The 23,937-nt window shown below is 43.0% G+C and overlaps 2 protein-coding genes across 3 annotated transcripts in view; one reads left to right on the top strand and one right to left on the bottom strand.

Moving 5' to 3' along the window:
• PGBD5 (piggyBac transposable element derived 5) overlaps positions 1 to 23,937 on the bottom strand; it is an 82,423-nt gene that overhangs the window by 10,999 nt on the left and 47,487 nt on the right. The window contains exons 4-7 of the mRNA XM_068115179.2: positions 20,074 to 20,248; positions 15,960 to 16,157; positions 3,934 to 4,048; positions 937 to 1,183 (exon numbers count right to left, since the gene is read on the bottom strand). Coding sequence (XP_067971280.2) covers positions 943 to 1,183; positions 3,934 to 4,048; positions 15,960 to 16,157; positions 20,074 to 20,248 — 729 coding nt within the window. The 3' untranslated portion in view covers positions 937 to 942. The remainder of the gene's footprint in view (positions 1 to 936; positions 1,184 to 3,933; positions 4,049 to 15,959; positions 16,158 to 20,073; positions 20,249 to 23,937) is intronic.
• COG2 (component of oligomeric golgi complex 2) overlaps positions 7,439 to 23,937 on the top strand; it is a 98,651-nt gene continuing 82,152 nt past the window's right edge. The window contains exon 1 of one of the 2 annotated variants that reach the window (XM_078779313.1): positions 7,439 to 7,568. The gene's annotated coding sequence lies outside the window, so the exon portion shown is untranslated. The remainder of the gene's footprint in view (positions 7,569 to 23,937) is intronic. The other variant, XM_068115177.2, reaches the window with a different exon arrangement.

Below are 23,937 nucleotides of genomic sequence, written 5' to 3'. Positions count from 1 at the left end.
GTGTAATTTGTGCGAGGCTTTTGTCTGAATGAGCTTGAGTCGAGCGAGAGCGAATGTACGGGTTGGGAATGTACGGGTCTCCCTTCCCCCGCCCCGGCAATGCCGGTACTGGAGGACGACACAGGATCGGTGAGTCTCCAAAATCCACTTCGTGCTGTTGCGAATATGCAGGACTATGTCCGATTGTTGTGCTGCTCTCCGACCATGAGAACTGCAACGTCATTGTTGACTGGCCATCCCCTTCCCTCCCCCCTCCGTCCCCCCTTCCCTTCCCCCTCCACCCTACCCCTCCCCTTCTCCCCTCCCCCTCCATTTTCCCCCTCCCCCTCCCTTTTCCCCCTCCCCCTCCCTTTTCCCCCCCTCCCCTCCCCTCCCCCGCCAAGCAATGCCGGGTACTTCTGCCGGGTCCCCCCCTCCCAATCCCCCTTCCCCTCCCAATCCCCCTTCCCCTCCCACCCCCCTTCCCCTCCCACCCCCCCCTCCCCCTCCCCCCCTCCCCACCCCATCCCCCTCCCCCCCCTCCCCCTCCCCCCTCCCACCCCATCCCCCTCCCCCCTCCCATCCCTCACCCTCCCATCCCTCACCCTCCCCATCCCCCCCTCTTCCCTCTCCCCTCCCCATCCCCCCCCTCTTCCCTCTCCCCTCCCCCCTTCCCCTCCCCCCCTTCCCCCTCCCCATATATATACACATGATGTGTGTGTATATATATATATATATATATATATATATATATATATATATATATATATATATATATATATTATATATATATATATACACATCATGGGGTAAAATATAAAGTGATATATATCTATATCTATATATATATATATCTTTATATTTTCCTGTACACATCCTGCTTTGTCATTCAGTGCTTAAATTTATATAGTTGTCTAAATTACTTATGCACATTTATTCTTGAGTTCCCATTTCTACCTTGGTCTAATTGGCAGTGTTCAAACGCTTTGCGAGGGGATCAGACAGGTTTTCCTCAGGTGGTGATTCATTCTCCAAGCCCAGCAGCTCTTGCATGAGATGTTGTCCAAACTGGGTGCGGCTATACCGGCATCGTGTGTACGCTGCAGACAACTTGTACAACACGTAGGCATTGTTCATGGTGATGCTCAGTGCCAGCCAGAAGATCTGCTGCCATGTTTTGTTGGGCTTGTGTGTAATGAAATACCTGAAAGTTACAAAACAATCTCTTTTAATATACCAGCATTTATGAATATTGTCTTCATGCATAACTTTGTCATAACTATTGGGGTCATGTGAATGCAATGCTCAATATAGTAAAAAAAAATTCTATACCGGCAAAATGGTGGCAAGCCAAAATGCTCACAGGCATCTTTTGTTGGTGAAATCCAAATATTTACTGTTATGTATAAACCAAAAAGAATATACAATGTGAACTGGCAAACTCATAAACTTTCATTTCGTAAAAATTTGCAAGGCCATTTCTAAATGTATTAGCAACTAAGAGGGTATTTTTTGAAAGAACAGAACAGTAAGAGAAGTAACATCATTTAAGCATACATTTAATGTCCTAAACCCAATCTCATCCCCATCTGTTTAAAGGTTTTTTTTGTTTGTACTCCAAATTGTATTGAATATATTGGTAAAAGTTCATATTGACATTGCATACATTGCCTGCTTTTGAGGACAATAATGTATAGGACCTATAATATAGTTAATAACTAGGGGGATGCGGCTGATGGTTCCCAATATAGGGAGGAACTCATATTAGCCAATTAGTATCACTTGACATTGTGCCTCAAAATGGAAACAAACATATATTTTCCAATAAAAAATAAATAATGGAAAAATTACGTACGGTAATTGAAAATTTAAAAAAAAAAATAAATTGAAAATTGGGAAAAAATAAATCAATGAAAAATGGGGAAAACGAAATATGGTAATTGAAAAATTAAATAATTCCAAAATTAAATTTTGGAAAATGGAAAAAATTCTTCTTTAAAGTGGGACATCCTGAACAATTATTATATATATAAATATATAATACAATTATAAATATGCATATATATATATATATATATAAATATAAATTATTCTTATCCTGGACACCAAGACAACACTTAATGCTTCTCTCCAGGAAGCGTAGAATGGAAAAAAACCTGGAATGGAAAGATTCCACTATAATGACCGTCAAGTGGACTTTACCTGCAACAAAACCAAAGATTGCACTCAAGGAGACCTTTCACACGTGCAGCAATTTGCCTAAATGAGCAGGTGCATCAACCGATCGCTGAGAGCAAAGTCCACACTCCATATGCCATGCAAACTTGGGTATCCCGGCAAAGGAACGAATACTCGCAGCACAAATATATCCCCACTGCTGAATGTTAATGATGTAATCCCTGGAAGGCAACTACTACACCAAGAATGGGTCCTTCACAACCAATTATTTGTTTATTATAAGTTTTGCAGAAGAGCCACAATGACAATGTGTAGAAGGTCTGCAAACCAACCATAAAACAGGGAAACTAGAAGGACACTTGGTAGAGTGCATACCTCCGCAGGGCTGGATTTCTCGGATATGGATCCGGATCTTCAACGAAATAGAATCATTTCTTCCTCGTCACACACCCGACTTGTCCACCACGTTTCGTCTGAATCGGTCCACAACTTTTTGAGATACCGTGCTATATATCGTTTTTAGTCATAAACCTCAATGGTGAAGACTCACTTTAAAAAAATTATTGGGTTGGGATTCACCAAAATCGAATCAATTTGTCCTCGTCACACACCCAACCTGTCCACAAAGTTTCATCTGAATCCGTCCATAACTTTTTGAGATATTATTGTATGTATCGTTTTTGGTCCTATATCTTCCAACGGTGAAGAATCACTTGAAAGGGTTCTCGTATCCGGAACCAGATATTCAACAAAATCTAATCAATTTGCCCTTGTTCCATACCCAACCTGTCCACCAAGTTTCGTCCGAATCATTGCACAACGTTTTGAGATATCCTGTTCACAAACAGATAAACTAACAGACAGGCGTGAGAAAGCATAAACCTCCACCCACCTATGGTGGCGGAGGTAACAATAAGGCATAGGCTAGTAAGATACTCTTCCATGAAGTGAAGAAATGACAGGTGAGCTAAGGTGGCAAGGAGAGGATTCCTTAAGCACATAAAGTTGTGTGGAAGCAAGACCAGCAGGAGATTGATTTGAGTCAAGGTAATGGGCAACTTAAAGGGGAAGACATTAGGTAGTGATAGAAAACCATCATTTCCTGTTTCCACAATTTGCCACTTTGGTCCCTGTTTGGAGAAACAGGTTGTCGACAAAGACTTCAAATGTGTGTTTGGTGATTTTCTCATCACCTGGTGGATGACTGTCCCGTTTGGAGAAACGAGGGTAGCAGGACGTGCATGATGATGGTACAAAAAATGTTAAAACGTAGGGCATCTCTTGGACTCAGTAAGCAAGCGAATGAACGAACAGGAAAAAGAGAAAGAAATACTACAACCTGCAAGTAACCTGGTGGGACTTGGAAGGGTCAACGAGGGCAACAAACATTGTGGATAAGGAAGGGGATGACATGAGATGGTGGTGCGCCACCTCTACACCATCCTCCATCCTGTCATTACAAAGGTGCTACTCACCATATGGGCAGGAAAATCAGGTAATATGTGACGTCACCTGACACCAAGTGACACCTTCCTCCCCGACTGTGGCTCAATGTTAATGACTGCAATCAATGCAAGTTGCCTCTTTCAAGCCGACCAATGTTGGCCTAGTTTAGTATCATGGCAACTCAGCATCACAATTCCGATTTGGTCAATATTTTCTAGTCAACCTGCTTTGTTTATTGTCAAATAATGTGCTTTATGCTTACAAGTCATTGGTATGCTCACTTTTTAAAGTTAATACAATTAATAGGAAAGGATTCCTTGGCAGACTCACCTGCTGTACTTGTCATCATATTTGCAGATGTAGCTGAGGTGAGCTGCGAATGCTTCTACAGCTTGTGGGCAAGGCATTTCTATGAGGTTCCCACCTTTTCGCTTGATTATCACACCTGTATATGGGAGACAAAAATGTTGTAATGAGGGAGGTAAAATGGTCATGAGAAAAGAGGTGGAAAGAGGGGGAGGAGGTACGTCGGGAAAGAAGTCATGGAGAGGGGAATATAGGGGGAACAAGAGGAAAATAAAAAATGGGAATTCAATCACTCTCTTGGGAAACAATCCTAGATACGAGTACAATTTGTGTTCTAGGTTTTGTGGCCCCTCTAGTTTAGCTTTTTCAGCATTGAGGTTTTTTACAAACTGTACATGGGTTTAGGCTCATGGAAGAGCTGGGACATAGAACATATCAGGATACAACATAGCAAAGGGAACAGCAGGAGAAAGGGAAAACGCCAAAGGCAGGGTGGAGGAAGAAAGTAAATGGAGACAGAAAATTGGCAAGATGGGGAATTCAACAGGTGGACTAGATGGGAGGGGTGAGGGGTGGTTTAACGGGCGTAGACAAGATCATGGTTTTGGATGGGGGATGACGTGAGATGGTGGTGAACAGATGTGTTGAAGACCTGGAAGGAATAATGAGATCAAAGAGTGTGGAAGGTGGTTCCACAGGTGGGGAAAAACGAGGAATAAATGAATGGAGGTGAGCAGTGGTTCTTGATTTAGGCAGTTTCATACTAGGAGGAGGTTGCTGGTGGACCGCGAGACCCTGGGACTCAGCTTAATCGCGAGAGATTCCAATGATCTTGAAAGTCTCGGTTTCCATGGCATCAAGTTAAGCAAGATGTGTGACAGGGGAGCTAGCCTAGAGGGGAAAGCAGTACTCCATCAAGCTGCGGATGAAAGCCTTGTAGGTGGATAGGAGCTCAGGTGTGCCATGGAAGGACCTTGCACACCAGAGGATTCCCAGTAGGCATCTGGCTATGGACACCAACTTTGAAATGTGGCTTGCCTAAGAGAGATCATGCATGAGAGTGAGACCCAAGAGTTTGAGTGACTGAACCTCTTCAAGAGGGTTGATGAGAAAGTAGATGGGAGGGTTTGCCACATGGTCCTTTCAGAGAAAGATAGTGAGAGTGTGGGATTTCTCAGGATTGAAAGACATATTCCAAGTGCTTGGTTTGAGGAGAGATTTTTTAAAGGTCTGTGGAGAGGTAAGAGGCTGCTGCCTGTGTGAGAGAAAGATGAGGGATGTCATGGCAGAGAGTGGGGTCTTCAGCAAGGAGATAAAGAGGATTTTCCAGAGAGTCAGTATAATAATCATTGATGAAGATTAGGAATAAGATGGAGCCGAGAACACTGCCTTGTGGTACTCCAGCCTTGACAGGGAGAGGAGAAGAAAGGGTTCCGTTGAGAGCCACATGTTGCCTAAGAGAGTGGAGGAAGTCAGTAATCCAAGAGTGGAGTTAGCCTTGGATTCCACAGGCAGACAGTTTGGAGAACAAGGCAGGATGGCAGACTGTATCGAAAGCTCAAGATATGTCAAGAGGGACGGCCCTGATCTTATGTCTAATATTGAGGACCTCCATCCAAGAGTTAAAATTACTTCCTCACGCTTACATCATTTACATGAAAAAATACAAGCAGCTTCGTTTTATCTGTGATATTCAATAATAGAGGATGTGAGGAGGCTGTGGAGTAGCCGGTTCTGTGGACGTAGTCCCTCGTGGTCCCTTGGTCTTTGAAGAGGTTCTAGTGCTCAGAACGTGCTACACAGGCGTGATCCGACCTGCTTGTGGTCTTGGCAAAGAGGTATCGGGGCAATAGGGTTGGTTCCGCCAAAGTGGGCCACCAGGTCATAGGATCCGCGAAGAGGCCTCAGGGCCTTGGGCTGGTTCCAAGAATGTGGCTATACCTATCCCCGGTATCCGCGAAAAGATCCAGAAGGAGCAGACCAGTTCCACAGATGTGGTCCCACCTGCTCCTGGAGTCTGCAAAGAAGTCTTAGGGGTAGGTTATACAGACGTGACCCCACGTCTCTCAACATCGACAAAAGGGTACCGGGGCCCGAGGTCGTTTCCGTGGACATGAACCCATCTGCTTCCGGGTTCCACGAAGAAGTCCCAGGGTGCTGGGCAAGCTCCGTGGACAGTCCCATCTCTTTGCCAGGTGGCTTTCTGCATCCGCTCGCTCGGCTACAACTTTACACAAAGTGGTCTACCCTAAGAGATAGATGGCTTTAATCAGAATTTTAGGTAAATATGGTTTGACAACCATTTTCTATGTAAAAAAAGGTGCTGATTCCAACAAAAGCAGTCTTATTAACCCCAAATAAGACAAAATTGACATTTTGGCCTTTTTTGACCCAAATTTTGACCATATTTGGCCAAAGTCTGCTTTTCTTTCTGAAAAATATAATATTTACCCAAAATTATTGTGTAATATATCAAATGAAAGCGCTTTACATATAGAATACAGATTTGAAGTCAAAACGGAGATAGCTGATGTCGTTTTTGCGATATTGTTAATTTTGGAGTAAAAATGTTGATTTTTTCATATTTTTCTGAAAATTAATTATGTTTATGACCCGTAGGAAAAATATAAACATCTATTAATTCCTTATATTATATATCAAAAAATATCTTACATCATGGAGATTGCAAATGTGAAATCAGATTTGAAAATGATTAACTTTTAGGGAAGATACAGACATTTTAATAATACATGACACGCTTTTGCCATGTTGGCCTCTTTTTACCAAAATGTTGACCGTACTGGGTCAAAATCCGTCATTTCCATCTTCATCATCACTGTCATCGTTATCATCTGAATCAGCATCAGTAATACTGTCATTGTCTTCACCATCCTCATCTCCATCTGCAATATCTTCTGGTTCAATGGTCTCAGAAAGTATAGTTGGCATTTGACTGCCAGTAAACTATACTGGTAGGAAGAGTCCATTAACCTCCTTCCAGCCATGATCTGTGGGTTGAATATTCTCTCGTGGACCTCTTAGATGTGCATGTTTCCAGAGATATGCCACATAGTTGCACCGTGCCAATTTTTGTACCAGAACATCTTTGCAGGGTGGAAGCATGCCTGCATCAATTCCTTTTATTTTCTCCAATGGACTGTCTGGATTGGTCGGTTTGTATTTCTGCAGGAAAATTCTCAACCTTGCCTCATTCACAGATAATAATGTTCCCTGACCATAGAGTGAACAGACATATTGTTCAACAAGGCTGTCATCATCAACAAAGGTGGTGTTCTCTCCGAGACTGCCTAAGCCTTCAAGATGGAGAGGACTCTTTTCAGCTTTCTTCAGTGGATTCACCTTTCCCTTCCTAAAGAATGGTGATGTGTAATCACATCCTGTCAGAGCATGATATCCTGGCAATGCCTTGCAAAGTACTGGACCAATGTGGTTTGCTAGTGCAGTGATATGGGCGTACCTTCTAGTGTTATCACCAGAATGTCCAAGGTCCATCCACACATTGACCTTTAGTTGTCTGGCATGATAGAGGAGGATAACCATGATATCAGTGTCTGTTGCACGGACAACGACATTCTGTCCTGGTGATGCTTCTGACACTATGCTGAGATGGTACACCAGGCTAGTATCTGCCTCCACATGTGAGCATATGTAGTCTGGTACCTCATTGTGTTCTACATTTCCTGTTAGCGTAGCTGTATACTGAAGACACTGATTTTCATGTGCAACAACAACTTTTTTTTGTTTTATGATAGCTGCATAATTGTTAAGTTTCCACTCCTCCATGAAGAACTTGATAAGTGCTGTTTTGAAATTTGGTGATCTCAAGGCATATCTGAAATCTTTAGGACTTAACTGATCTGCACCAGTGATGTTAAATGATCCATCATTTGCACCTCTTGCCTGTTGCTCAGCATTCTTTATGCTTTTCACATAACTGTCACAGACAAAGTGTATTTCATCTGCCTGTGTACTGCATATAATGTTCAGAACCAGCTCTGCTACTTTCCCAAAATTATGAGGCAAGTTGGTGGGCAATGACTGGATTATAAACATGGCATCATAAAGAAATGTATTAACCACTGTCGGCTCTGTGTGTGTGTAATCAAATCTTCAAGGTGCTTGGAGAGTTTGTACTTAGGTGTCTTCTTCACTGTGCCAAAAATGCTGGCCAAGGAGAGGGGGACCGGGGTAAGTGGAAAAGGAAACACATTTTCAAGCTCAATATTTCTGGTACAAGCAAGATAGACCAATCTGCCCATCAAGTCTCGTGTTGTCTTCAGCTCAACAACCTTTTCATCTTTACCTCGGATTTTGCTTTTGATAGCAGAACTGGCAAAGTTGCTTACTTTTCTTCTTTGCAGTGGCCTCTCAAACCTGGTAGGATCATCAAAGCATCCCTGGACGAACTCATCTTTCCACTTCTTCCCCAAGACGAAGAGATTTAGCATGTCATCTTTTACTTTATCTGGCATTTTCTTGCCATCAGCTATACAATAGAGATTGGTGTCTTCAAGCAAGGACTCAACAAAAGGATTCATAGTAGTATCAATAATCTGGGAAATGTTTTCCAAGTTTATTTGGAATTTACTGACTTTCGATTTTCGTGTGTCATGGCTTGGATTTATATCCTTCTTTATTGCTGCTTTTTCAAACAGATGCCTAACTATGGTGCTTCTAGCTGATCTAGTAACTGTCCAGAGCCTGGTTGCTCCTTGGCTTTGATGGAAAGAAGTTATTCCAGTTTGTCGTGAAGCTGCATCTGCATTTATCGTACTCTCGAGTGCTTGATCCACTGGTTGTCTGGCAAAGGAATTGGATGACAACCTCACCGATAAAGTGCCGCTTTCAAGTTGTTGCCTAATGCCAGGATGGGTAGTATCCATGTTCAAGAGTCTGTGATAATACAAGCACATGTAGCGCGCATAATTGTGGCGACTTGCAGCAAAAAAAATGTCAATCATTTTCCCAAGCATGACGATGAAAAGATCCACATCATTTGTTCGGACAGCTCTACTGAACAGCATGTAGATATCAACCATGTCAATGTAGTTTCTCCAGAACTGTGCATTAACACCATGTTTACCAGCTCTGGTCTCATCACAAAAACTTTCATAGGTTGTCATGAATGCTATGTAATCATCGCTTTCCTCCAAATCTTCCATCCTCTCAGGTGACGGCAATGCCTGAACAGTCTTCAGAGCTTCAACCAAATGTGCATAGCTGTCATTTGGCTCTTGCAGTTGCAAGAACAAATCAATGTGATTGATCCGCATAGCAGTGGCTAGGAGCAAATGCATTCTTCTTGACTGATTGTAGTATTTTCCTGACAGAAAGGCATTGAGGGAACCCTTGGTGAGGGCACCACTTTCCATTAAAATGTGGGCTACACCTGATGCATCTATTAGGTACCCCATTGCTGACAGATAGCGGAACATAATATGGAAAGCCCCAAAGCAAATGAAGACATTGTCAAACTTAGGTCGCATTGTGTCCTGCAATTGAGATGCTGGCTTGGCTATAGCCAAGTCATAGGTTGTTGCAATGAAATCTTCCTAACACTCTTCAACCAGGGTCACATTTCTTTTCATCACATCATGTTGTGTAGGAGGGGCTCCGATGTTTGACAAATAGCCTATATTTTGAGATGGTAAATCATCTTTGGTTATTGTGGAGTTCCAGCCAGACCACATTGGTACTTGTGTGTTTGTTTTGCAAGATATTGTCCATGCAACATTTCTTGCAACACAAGCGTTATAGTTTGCAGGATTGTCCATCGTTTGTATATCAAACAAAAACTGTGATATCTTGAGTTTCTTTCTCACTGGTTCTAGTTCTGTATTTGGTATTTCAAGACTTCTCTTGCTTTGTGCTTTCATAGACAATGATGCTGATGCTGTAATTGATGGTGGGTTTGTAGTGGATGTTGTCGCTGTTTCTGTTGATGATGATGTAACTGGAACCTCATTTTGGATACAGATGCCCTGTTTGTCATGATACATTGATTCATCATAGTTGTCCCATGCTGAGTTCGTACTTAGTCCCTTGCTTGGTTCTAGGCCATCGGGAAGAACTTGTTTCTTTTCAAGAATGTTGGCAGCAATTTGAGTCTCATATTCTTCTGCAGTATGATATCCTATTCAGTGGCCGAAGTGATTAACAACTTCCTGAACCTTCCTGGATCCAGTAATACTCTTCAAGCCCATTCCAAGCAATATGTGTTTCGATGGCTTCACTCTTCCACCAGTAGCTTTGTAGATGTCATCTTCAGCTGATGATTCAATATAACGCTCAACTCTCTCACTGGCTTCATCTTTTGAGCCAGTGTACATAATCCGATAAAACACTGATAGTTCAGCAGGTATATTCGTACACTGACCTTCAAGGATCGCTTCTACTGTAATGGGGTTTGGAAGAGTGTTATTCTCACTGAGCTTCTGGATCTTCACTCTGAGGAACAAAGCTACATTCTTTATTTCGTTGTCCATTGCATCCTTTGCAATAGAGATATAGATACCTTGTTTTTTACTTTCTTGGCCAACCAGAAGCTTACTGCCATAATATTCTTTGATTTTGGACAAAAGATGGTATGGCTCTGGGTTGGGCTCCTTAAACCCTTCTTCTACAAGGAATTTAGTGTAGGTTTCATTGACATCCACCAATTTCTTTGAGGATTCTTTCAGAAAGATTTCAGAGTTTATATATAACAGTAATCTTATGAAAGCAGTTTCTCGTTTGATTGCGTATGTTGCGGCTTCATCTTCTGTTTGGACCTTGGCACCCTTATAAATATACCTGCCTCTACACGTATTATGGTACTTAACTTCCTTAGCTACAAAGTCAATGTGTTCATATTCACGAAGAAACTGTTTGTCTTCCTGCTGACTTGCAGCATTTATAATACTGTCCTGTGCCTGTATAGTCTCACATGGAGCTAGTGTTTCAAAACTGCTTTTGAAATGCTTGCGGTTTGGACCTTTGCAGAAAATACACTTTTTCTCCAGCACTCCAGTACTTGAGATCGCTGCCATTGCTGGTTTCTCCACCATAGATCTTGTTTCAACAGTAATATCTTTATCAGAAGATGTTTTCTTTTCTTTTGATTGTATCTGATAAGCTGTAAATTTACTATAACAGCCACTGTGAAAGCCATAATGAGGCAGTGGTTCAGCTTCAAAGTTAATGGATTGACATATAACAAGGTACTTTGATCTGGTGTTCGATCTGGTATTCGAACCCAGGATCCCTGGTGTTGGGCTAGCGGCTAGGGTGCCGGCTTAGGATCCTAGGATCCTGGGTTCGAATCCCGGTCGATCGCTGAATTAACGCCAGGGGGGTTGACTCAGCCTGTTCATCCTTCCGAGGTCGGCTAATTGAGTACCAGTTCACTGGTAATTCCCTGTTTGTCGTTAAAGGCGGCAAAAAGGGTTGGTGTCAGGAAGGGCATCCGGCCGTAAAACATTGCTTCAAAAAGGGGACCAAAAAACAACAACAACCACGGTTCCCGAAAAAGGCCAACCCCTGCTTGCGGGGAAAAATGGCCTCTAAAGGTGGTTATTTTTTTTATTTAAGGTACTTTGATCTCTTCTGATACTGTTCTCTGGCTTGGGCTATGTCAGCAGCTGTTCCCCATGTCTGTTCAGTGAATGGAACCACTGCATCGCCATCGTGTTCTTTATCACCAATCATATGCAGCACACACTGCAACGGCACTTCTATACGATCATCCATCTGAAATAAAACACGTACAAATATATATAATATATATTATACTCACAAATTCTGAAATCAAAAAATTGATCTAATGTGGCCAATTTTAATGATATATCTCAAAAACGACATCAGTTATCTCCATTTTGACTTCAAATCTGTATTCTATATGTAAAGCGCTTTCATTTGATATATTACACATTAATTTTGGGTAAAAATTATATTTTTTCAGAAAGAAAAGTGGATTTTGGCCAAATACTGTCAAAATTTGGGTCAAAAAGGCCAAAATGGCAATTTTGTCTTACTTGGGATTAATAAGACTGCTTTTTTTGGAATCAGCACCTCTTTTTACATAGAAAATGGTTGTCAAACCATATTTACCTAAAATTCTGATTAAAGCCATCTATCTCTTGGAATAGTCCACTTTGCCCCAGATCGTGTTTTTGACTTATCTGAGTCCCATCGCGAACCTAGCACAGAAAATAAAGACAGGGAATGTAATATGAGTTCGCCTGACAACTTGTGCAGTCGATGAGACGAATCAGAGAATCGGGAATGTGACGCAGCTTGCGTCTCAGGTGTAGTGGGTAACAGGCATGGCCTGACCCATCGAATCTTGCCTGACACAACCTGTATAAGGGACAACTATTTTATACACAACCTCAATAACCAATAGCGTGCCATGTCACGTCTGAGGTCGTCCTACCAATTTCCCCTTTTCAGCAGTAAGTACAATTTGCTTTTATATAAAACTAGCAGAAGTACCCGGTGTTGCCGGGCAGGGATGGAGGGGGGGGAAGAGCAGGGGGTAGGGGGAGGGGGATGGGAGGGAGGGAGGGGGAAGAGGGGCAAATGGGGGGAGGGGGGAAGGTGGAGGGAGGGGGGAAGGGAAGGGGGCAGGGGGAAGGGGGGGGCGAAGGGGAGGGAGGGGGAGGGGGAAGGGCAGTGGACAGGGGGAGGCAGGAGAGGAAGGGGGTGTATATATATATACAGTATGTATATATATATATATATATATATATATATATATATATGAAAATAAATATATGCTGGTGGGTGAATGTGGCGTTCATCACGTTTCTGAGTTAAGTGTGATGCCAATTAGGAAGAAGAAGAAGCCGTACTACCAACTTCGTACACTTCCAGAATTGTTTGATTTATTTGTATTCAAATGTCGGGTGATTGTTTTGTATTTATTTATGCGAATGTGTACTTGTATATAACAATCATTAATTTAAAAAGGCTTCGGCACTATCGAGCGATTTTTTTTTTAAACTCCCAAAAAACGAACTTTTTTTTTCATAATTATTATTTTTTGCCTAAAACACTCCCAGGCACTCACTGATGAACATCTGAAAGTTTGACGAAGATCCGTTCAGCCATCTCTGAGAAACATGGCGACACAGACACGTAGACAGATATCTCTCTTACAGTCACATGAAAAAGTAAGTACACCCCATCTAAAGTTTTAACTTTTTAAACATATTTCAACATACAGCTATTTGATCTTCATTTCAACAATATTGATAGATAAAGGTGATATAATATAACAAATATCATGAAACATTTAAATTTTGTAGTCCAGTGTATAATTTAAATAAACATAAATGCAAATTTCGCATGTGGAAAAAGTAAGTACACCCTTGGCTCTAATAGGTGGTATTGCCCCCTTTGGCCGAAACAACCTCAAGTAGGCGTTTCTTATAACTGTGTACCAGTCTCTGACATCGACTGGGAGAAATTTTTGCCCACTCCTCCATGCAGAGTTCTTTCAGCTGTGCGATGTTTGAGAGGTTTCTTGCATGCACAGCTCGTTTCAAATCCCCCCACAACATCTCGATGGGATTTAGATCCGGGATTTGACTTGGCCATTCCAGAACTCTCCATTTCTTTCTTTTCAGCCATTCCTTGGTGGATTTACTGGTATGTTTAGGGTCATTGTCATGTTGCAAGGTCCACCTTCGGTTGAGCTTCAACTTTCTGACAGATGGCCTCACATGATCCTCAAGCACCCTCTGGTACAATGAGGAATTCATAGTGGATTCTATGATGGTGAGCTGCCCAGGCCCTGATGCAGCAAAGCTGCCCCAAACCATACTATTTCCACCACCATGCTTTACAGTTGGTATCAGGTTCTTGTGGTCAAATGCTGTCTTTGGTTTTCGCCAAACATGTCTTCTGGTACTGTGGCCAAATAGCTCTACCTTTGACTCACTTGTCCAGAGCACATTGTTCCAGAAGTGCTGGTCTTTGCCTCGGTGTTCATTGGCAAACTTTAGTCTTGCCCTGATGTTCTTTCTGGACAGCAAAGGTTTCCTCCTGGCACACCTCCCATGTAGATCAAATTTGTGCAGCCTCTTTCTAATGGTAGACTCGTGCACTTTGACATCAACAGTGGCAAGAGCTCCCTGTCGGTCCCGTCATTCTAAGAGACTTCTAAGAGACATTCTGGGGTTCTAAGAGACTTCTTTCAACATCTTGCGGTCTGCTCTCGGGCTGATCTTGCTGGGGCGGCCTGGCCTGAACAAGTTGGCAGTTGTTTGGAATCTTCTCCACTTGTAGATGATCTTCCGGACAGTCGAATCATTGATTTCAAATTGTTTGGAGATCTTTTTAAATCCCTTCCCAGACTCGTGGGCATCTATAACCTTCTTTCTGAAGGCCTCAGAGAGCTCTTTTGCTCTAGGCATGGTGACGCCGCACACTTCAAAAACAAAGAGCAAACCAAACTAAATGTCTGAGGTTTAAATAAGACAGGTTCCTCCAAGATCCTCTCTGACGATGCTCTATTGTTCTAATCATTTGCACCTGAGCTGGTGCACCTGATTCTAATTTTAGGTATTTGAAGTAGTGATAAATGTAGGGGTGTACTTACTTTTTCCACATGCGAAATTTGCATTTATGTTTATTTAAATTATACAATGGACTACAAAATGTAAATGTTTCATGATATTTGTTATATTATATCACCTTTATCTGTCAATATTGTTGAAATGAAGATCAAATAGCTGTATGTTGAAATATGTTGAAAAGGTCAAAACTTTACATGGGGTGCACTTACTTTTTCACGTGACTGTATATAGTAGATATACATCGAAGTTGGTAAATGCAAGACACACCCTTCGGAATGCTGGCTGACTGAACGGACAAAAGCTCAACGTTCGGTAGGGCTTGAGTAACTAACTGTCCAATGTCTTGCCGTGTACAACCAACGTGAAGTGAAAGCTACGGCATGAATTAAAGGATTGCCCCAAGAAAATCACCCTGATTTGGGTAAGTGTTCCCTGCGGCTGACATACCTTGTGGTGTAGGGTGTATAATAATATTCCTTCATCCTCCGTTAGTGCTGCAGGGTTTGGACATCGTTAGTAACAAGCAAAAGGGGTTTGAGATACCCCGCCGCACCAACGGAGGGTTAAGAAACCCATCAGACTCCGAAGTAACATACCCTCCCGACTCCGATTCATCGCAATTCAAATTGCACGAAACCTTTACAACTCCCCCTTCCATAAATAGTCATTCGAGAGGTAGCCAACTCAGGGCCCTCAACTGATGGAAAATGATAGTCAATTCATTTGAAACCCACGACTCCTCCATGAGCCTTTTAGATCCTCCAGAAAAAAACACCCCTCTACCTTTTAAATGCCAATGTTAGACAATTTTGACATTGGTAGACGGGATACCTAGAGAAGTACAAAACATCCATTTACTACTTCAATCTTGTGGCTTGGGGCAGGAACTTCAAATTTTTGGGGCAGTTGGCAGGATATAGGTCCTGCCATATAGGCAGGATATAGGGGCTTGGGGCAGGAATTTGTGGCTTGGGGCAAAAAGCAAGGTACCATGCTTTTTTTCAACCATCAATAAGGATGGTGTTCTCTATGCTATAACACTGCCGACTTCTTCTTTCTTCTTTGTTTGTTTGCAGCACAAAGCTGGGGGCAGCATCGCTGGCTGAGTGCCCTCTGCTGGTTGGGGCACAAATTTGCAATTTGTTAAAGGTGCCGGCAATAGCTCACCTACTATTCGGAAAGGACACCATGGGATCTTTACCGTCCACGGACAAATTCTGGTTGGGTCGGGATTCGAACCCAGGCTAGGCAGCTTAGACATGAGTGGACATACCTCTAGGCCATCCTGTCAGCCGACACTGCCAACCAAGCACGTTGACAACAGTTTATAGTGAAGTCCTATTCTGATGGGAATTGAACCAAGACTAAACTCGGGGAGTAGTACTTTCTGAGCTAGGGGGCTATTATGTATTATTGAGTGTGATACCATGAAGTGTGAAACGTGTTAAACACCAACGTCTGTTTATTTACCTCTTTTCAAAGGTGAGTAGGCATTGGTTAGGAAACGGAAGACACCCTTGTTGGCCCAGCAGGTGATTGAGTACGTGCCTTTCATGCGGCTGCTGTACTGTCCTCGAGGGAGTGGGAGCACTGGGCTGACGAGGGCCGAGCGAGGAAGGCCAGTGCAGTCACTTTTCCGAGAGCTGAGCAGGCCACAGCAGTAGATTCCTGCCATACGATGCAAGCAAAACACTTTCACCATGTGCAACAACTCCCGAAAGCCAGAACGATTTGGTCGATGAGGTCTCCTGAGCCTTAAAACCGATAAAGTACTGCAACTCATGGTTCAAATTCATGCATGTCCCTTTTTTTTCTTCTTTTTTTTTTGGTATACAAGATCGAGGCTCGTGCAAAAGCTAACATTAATCAAAAAAGACAAACTGACACATAAAACATGAGATAAAGGGAGCGGGAGACAAGATGGGGAGGGAGAGGGAAGCACACAAGTACAACATTTGAGAGTAGGGACATCGGGAGATCTGTGGGAGGGAGAGGGCTTGTAGGGAGGAGGCACGGGAAAGGGGGGGGGGGGGGGTGGGAGAGGTATAAAACACATGGACACTGCTAGGACTTCCAGGAAAGAAGTCGGTATTCCAAAAAAGTGGATCTGGGGTGAATTAACGGGGGTAGAAAAGATCAAGGTTTTGGATGGTGGAAGATAAGAGATGGTGGTGTTTTAAAATACGAAAGATAAGATAAGAGATGGTTAAACAGCTGTTTTGAAGACCTGGAGGGAGGAGTGGGATTGAAGAGAGTGGGGGAGTTTGTTCCAGAGGCGGGAGAAAAGAGGAATGAAAGAGTGAAGGTGAGCAGAGAGTCTTGATTTTGGCAGTTTAACCATAAGATGGTTGCTGGCAGATCTTGTGCGACCTGTCGGAATATTTGGGGGACAGAGCACAGACAGAGCTGGGGGAGCAAGGCCGGAGAGGAGTTGGTAGAAGACAGAAAGACCACCAACCTGCCTGCGGTGATTTGATCATGGAGCTTCACCATGATCTGTTTTACCATGGACCTTCACTACAATACAATGGGCCTAAAGAGTATCCGGTCATGTCCCCATAGCACATCACCCTGCCATATCCAATTCCACCACACATCAATACACGTAGACTCACTTAAACGGTGCCCGAGGTGATCATGCACCCATAATTCATTACCATGCCATGTTCGGTTTGCTCCATACCTGGAAGATAAAATAATTTGTGCAACACACGTGGAAGACAAAATATTTTGGGTAATTAAAAAAATACCTCCAGGGATGGAACTCCTGCACCATACCATGGTCCTGTAGTTTGTACGTTACAATGTCTCTAACAGCTGTACCACTGGTACTGTCCTTCATACCAATACCAGTAGATCACCTATGCTGAGAAGCTCAAAGAGTAGAAACCAGACTCAGGGAACTCCCTTGCCAACTGATATTAGCAAACATGGCAGGTGTGCTAAACCTCCTCAACATGACATGTCAGTCTGAAAAATGGCCCTCAGTCCCAAGCAGTGCTCAGATGACTGACTATGGAAGTGGTCAGGATAAGGAGACACGAGGAGAGAGCAGAATCTCTGGATGTTAGAAACCTCTGGGTTCAGTTGTGTTCTCAATGGATACTGAACCTATGCAGGTATAAAGGACGCAGCCTTTTAGGTGAAGAAGATCTGTCATTTTGGTTACCCCTACAGCACTAAGAGTGCGCAGCACTTGTTTTCCGGTTGCATCATTTATTGGGAGAGTGCGGCTAGGCTGCTGCTGCAGTGCCCCCTGTATGTTAGGGTAGAAATTCTGAAAATGACCAAATTGCCAGGAACGATAGCCTACTCTTGGTGAAAGAAACCATGAGCACCAATTGCTGCCAGACAGGATTCCAGGTTAATGTCTCATCCTATGCACAGCGAAATCAATGATGTAATGTTTTTGGCTGTGAAATGTCAGGATGACAATATATCGTCATATCAGTAATAAAAACTAGGTGCGGAAACTCAAAAGGGAGTGAACTACCTCTGACCTATATCCTGCCAACTCCAACTATACCCTTCCAACACAAGCTAAATGCAGGTGAAAGTATCTGTTTCAAATGATAGCGCCATCCTGACATCAAACTTGTCACCTGTGATTGACCTTGTCACCTGTGATGGAACAGCATTTCAGTCATAGAGAGGTGTTATATTGTGTTGGCCCCATTTCTTTATGATCGAGAGAATTATGGTATTTATGAAAATCGAGAGAATCAATAATTGATTGATTAATTATGTAATTAAAATAAATCAATAATAATCATAATTTTTTAAAATCAATTGGCTAACAGCACACCTAAACCACCACTGTTTCATCTGAATCTGTAACTTTTAGAAAATTAAGTAAATAATCCAAAAATTTTTTATTTGATTAATCAATAAATCAAAAATACCCTTTACAACCAAATCACTTGGTCATTGTTGTGTCCAAATATCAGCTTCCTAGCTCAAAAGAATGAATATGAATGAATCATCGTTTAAAGGCCATTTTTCCCCATGCCTTGTGGGCTCCATGACCTCATGGTTCCCTTTTTGAGGCAATGTTTTTTTTATGGCCGGATGCCCTTCCTGACACCAACCCTTAGTCGCCTCTTATGATGCACAGCGATACGGTGTACCTATTCTAAATCGGGGTACACACCGGGATCATTCATCCCAGCAAGCTGGTACTCAATTTGCCGACCTCGGAAGGATGACAGCCTGAGTCAACCCCCCTGGCGTTAATTCAGCGATCGACCGGGATTCGACCTCAGGATCCTAGGATCCCAAGCCGGCACCCTAACCGCTAAGCCAACACCAGGCTTTTTCCTAGCTCAAAAGGTGCCTGAGATATTGCCCAGATGAGAAAGAAAATAATAAATAAGTACTTAATAAATCGATAATAATTAAGAAATTAATTAATCTGTCTCATCAATTTTAATTGCACAAACCCTGGTGTTGGGCTAGCGGCTAGGGTGCCGGCTTAGGATCCTAGGATCCTGGGTTCGAATCCCGGTCGATCGCTGAATTAACGCCAGGGGGGTTGACTCAGCCTGTCATCCTTCCGAGGTCGGCAAATTGAGTACCAGTACACTGGTAATTCACTGCTTGTCGTTAAAGGCGGCAAAAAGGGTTGGCGTCAGGAAGGGCATCCGGCCGTAAAACATTGCTTCAAAAAGGGGACCGAAAAACAACAACAACCACGGTCCCCGAAAAAGGCCAACCCCCGCTTTGCGGGGAAAAATGGCCTCTAAAGGTGGTTATAATTCCAAACCAAACTTCCAAACTTCTTCCATTTAAGCATTATGGAGGCCACTGTGCTCTTGGGAACCTTCAATGCAGCAGAGATTTTTTTGTAGGCTTCCCCAGATCTGTGCCTCGACACAATCCTGTCTCAGAGCTCTGCAGGCAGTTCCTTCGACCTCATGGCTTGGTTTTTGCTCTGATATGCATTGTCAGCTGTGAGACCTTATATAGACAGGTGTGTGCCTTTCCAATCATGTCCAATCAATTGAATTTACCACAGGTGGACTCCAATCAAGGTGTGGAAACATCTCAAAGATGATCAAGAGAAATGGGAGGCACCTGAGATAAATTTGGAGAGTCATAGCAAAGGGTATGAATACTTATGTCAATGTGATATTTCAGTTTTTTCTCTTTAATAAATTTGCAAAACTTTCTAAAATCCTGTTTTCTCTTTGTCATTATGGGGTATTGAGTGTAGATTTATGAGGGAAAAATGAATTTAAACGATTGCAGCATAAGGCTGCAACATAACAAAATGTGAAAAAAGTGAAGGGGTCTGAATACTTTTTGAATGTACTGTATATAGTCAAAAACATTGACTGCCTCATTTTTAGCCTTTGGAATCCTCTAGTAAATTTTGACGAAGATAGCTGAAAGCGTTCGCGAGTTATCACACTCAGACAAACAAACAAGCGAGACAGACCAACATAATAACAAACAGGTGGCAGAGGTAATAATCTAGTATTTGTAACTTCCGAGTAGAATCTGAGCTGAAAGATTGTTTAGGCCACAGGAAGCCCAGGGCAACAACATTCTGAACATCAATAGTAAGGGGGGCAATGGAACTGACCTTTTTTTTCAAACTCTTGGAACAGCTGTAAGCTCGTGATGCTCGGACCGCAGAAAATGATGTAGTTGTGCGGCAGAAGAGGAACACACAGGTGCTTGGCCACAAGGCTGTGCAGTTGTACCCGGTTTCGAAATGCCTCCAGAGCATCACTGTTTGCCTTCAGGTAAACATGTATCTGCACACACATACAGACTGGCTTATCTCTTGTACATGGCATACTACATGGTAACTTCTCAGCTAATCCAGCCAACTTTATTCCATTGGAAAAATGATCCACACAGCCCAAATTTGCACGTGACTACACTCAAGGTATCTTCATAAGATTAGCCACTCATTGCTCATGACTGGTGAACTGTTCTTCCTGGAGGATCACAAAAAAACTTCAGATAGGTGTGTTCATGTTGTGCTTATAATGGTCCAATGCCTCCTGCTAGGGCCGAGGTAGGCCACCTGTGAGGGATTGTCCATGCTTAAATCACCCACGAGCACCACATTTTCATACCTGGTCAGCCAATTGCAATACCTGGGCCAAGAAGTGCCTGAGAAGGTTTCAATGAGCATTTGTCATGAGAAGGATCATGTTTGTGTCTATACTCCTTCTTTTGTGATCATTCAATGTGAGCGACGTCCCTCAGATGTGTTAAACTTTGTCTAGAATTGAAATTGCAAGGCCTAACTATACCCAGAGTTCAAGCAGATAAAATGCTGGAAATTCACGAATAAAAAGAAACTGAAAATGTCAGAATGAATGAAATGGTCCCACAAAGGACTTGGTTTGTGACACCGTCAACTCCATTTTGGGAGAAATAGCAACTGGCATAGGGTGTTTAAACTCTACTGATGATGAAGCATTTTACAAGATATTTAGAGAGATAAGGCTACAGGTGTGTATGGTGAAAATGACTTCAGGCTTCTTCTTCCGTATGGTGAAAATGGTGAAATGGTGAAAATGGTGAAGCGCAAGCCTGTGGCGAAGCATCAGAGGCTGAGGCGTGGCTGTGCTGCAGATCCAGTGCCCTCTGTAGGTTAGGGGAGGAATTTGTAATTTTGTCAGGGTATCCAAGATAGCTCGCCTACTCTTCGCGAAGGACCCGTGGGATCTTTAACGTCCACAAACTAATGCTGGTAGATGGGACGCCCGTTTAACGTCCATATAAGGGCACAGCACACACGTTGATGAAACACCCTGCCTGTGAAACACTGGGATGACAGTTTATAGCTGAGTCAGCATCCACCCAGGCTAGACAGCTTGGAGCAAGTGTGCTGCACCTCAAGGACATCCTGCCAGCCCTACTTATGGGGTTAATTATTTATTAGTTACTAGTATAAAGCCCGTCAAAAATGACGGGTTGGAGCAGTTTATTTGACGGTGCAGCCGCGTGAGCGTGCCAAAGTCTGAAGCCTGGGCCCAGTGTCAGGTGTGCTTGTATCTTCTATATTTGTTAAACATCCTACAGACGTAAATGAACACTCGTTTTACTCTGCGCGCATTGCACATCACGTGCAGCGAATTTCACCTCCCTGTGCCTTGTATTTATTGTGATTTTAAAAACCGCTTCTGTACACTGACCTTGAGCCTGAGTTTGCAAGCCACAGTCTACAATTCCAATGTAAGAGACACAATTGCTCTTCTTTTGGGTCTTCGGAGTCCTCAGGGTCTTTTGTGTCCTCTGGGTCATTTGGGTCTTCAGCATCTTTTGTGTATTTTGGGTCATTTGGGTCTTTTGGGTCCTCCTGGATCTTTAGGGTATTTTAGGGTCTTTGGGGTATTTTGGATTTTAGGGGTAATTTGGGTATTTGGAGTCCACTGGGTCCTCAGGGTCTTTGGGGGTATTTAAGGGTCTTCAGGGTCTTTTCGGTCTTCTGGATCTTTTCAGTCTTTGGGTTTTTTGGGGTCTTCAGGGTCTTTAAGGGTCTTTGGAATATTTTGGGTATTGGGGTCTTTGCAGTCTTTAAGGGTCTTTGGATACTTTGGGTCTTTGGAGTCTTTAAGGGGCTTATGGGTCATTTGGGTCTTTGTGGTGTTTTGGGTCTTCTGGGTGTTTTGGGTCTTTAGGGTGTTTTGGGTCTTCGGGGTGTTTTGGGTCTTCGGGGTGTTTTGGGTCTTCGGGGTGTTTTGGGTCTTCGGGATGTTTTGGGTCTTTAGGGTGTTTTGGGTCTTCGGGTTGTTTTGGATCCTCTGGGTGTTTTGGGTCTTCGGGGTGTTTTGGGTTTTCTGCGTGTTTTGGGTCTTTTGGGTGTTCGGGATATTATGGTTCTTCAGGGTCCTTGGGGTTTTTTGGGGTCCTCTGGATCATTTGGATCCTCGAGGTTGTTTGGGTCTTTTGGATCATCAAGGTCTTTTAGATCGTTGGGGTATTTTTGGTCTTCAGAGTCCTTGGGGTCTTCTGGGTCCTTGGGGTCTCCATGGTCTTTGAGGTCTTTAACAGTCTTCAGGGTCTTTTGGGTCTTCAGGGTATTTTAGGTGTTTGGGGTCCATTGGGTGTTCAGGGTCCATTGGGTCTTTGGGATCTTCTGGGTCCTTGGTGTATTTTTGGGTGCTTGGAGTCTTTTAGGTCTTTTAACCAGTGGACACATAATCATGTTCAAAGATTGCTCATTAAAACCCCACTGAAATCCCTCCTAAAGCGCTACTCAAAGCCTTTAAAACCTACCCTTACAAAAGGGGACAGACATCACACAAACAATACACAAACAAATACACAAACACACATTGTGTTTTACAAGCAATGGTACCCGCCCTATAGGCGGGGCTTCAATTGGGAGGCCCAAATGAATACCCGCCCTATAGGCGGGGCTTCAATTGGGAGGCCCAAATGAAAAGGCAAAATATCAGAAATTGAAGGCTTTTAAAAATATTTTAAACGATTCATATAAACATCCGTTTAATCATATCACACGCAAATCATCAAAATCTAAACAGTACATGGCGCCCATTTTGAAAAAAAGATTGAATTCTACAAAACGGAAGCAGCCACTACACGTCTTGCACGTTTATGTCTGAAGACTGCGCGCCCAATCTGCAACACGGAAGCGGCCGCTACTCCTGTTTCTCAGTCGCTTTGCACACGTTGCCGTGTTACTTCGGAGCCGCACGTTTATATAGGAAGAGTTCGTCAGGAGTCGATCAACTCTCTCCTGGTACGTAGAATAAACAGTATTTGTAGAATTTCAACAAAAGCCACATCACTGTTCATATCGGTAAATATTACTCCATCGTGTTTGGAAAAACTGGAAAACTTGGAAAATTGGAAAAACAATATAGCCTATTTTACTCCCAGGGGTCCCAGGAATACCCACCCAAAATATCGTTGCGATCGGTTGAGCCGTTTTTGTGGTACCTTCGAACGGACGGACGGACATTTGGTGAATTGTAGTAAGATATATAAACACGAGTTGTCTGTGTGTGTGTGTGTGTGTGTGTGTGTGTGTGTGTGTGTGTGTGTGTGGGTGTGTGTGTCCAGTTTTTGTGTCCGCGTTTTATTCAGAGATGGCAGAACGGATCTTCATCAAACTTTTAGAGGTTCATCAGTGAGTGCCTGGGAGTGTTTTAGGCAAAAAAAAAAAAAACCATTAAAATTTTTTTTGGGTTTTTTTGAAGTTAAAAAAAAAAATCCCTCGATAGTGCTGAAGCCTTTTCAGTTTTATTAATGACAGTTATATGACAGTTATATACAAGTACACATTCGCATAAATAAATGCAAAACAATTACCAGACGAATACAAATAAATCAAACAATTCCGGAAGTGTACGAATTTGGTAGTACGGCTTCTTCTTCTTCCTGATTGGCATCACACTTAACTTGGAAACGTGAGCCACATTCACTCAGAAACGTGAGCCACTCCCCTTCCTCTCCTGTCTCT

Source organism: Myxine glutinosa, chromosome 5 (genome assembly GCF_964187855.1).
Source record: "Myxine glutinosa chromosome 5, kmMyxGlut1.1, whole genome shotgun sequence".
Taxonomy (NCBI): Eukaryota; Metazoa; Chordata; class Myxini; order Myxiniformes; family Myxinidae; genus Myxine; species Myxine glutinosa.
Note: the sequence above shows the minus strand (reverse complement) of the source record. Positions and strands in the feature narration are given on the sequence as shown.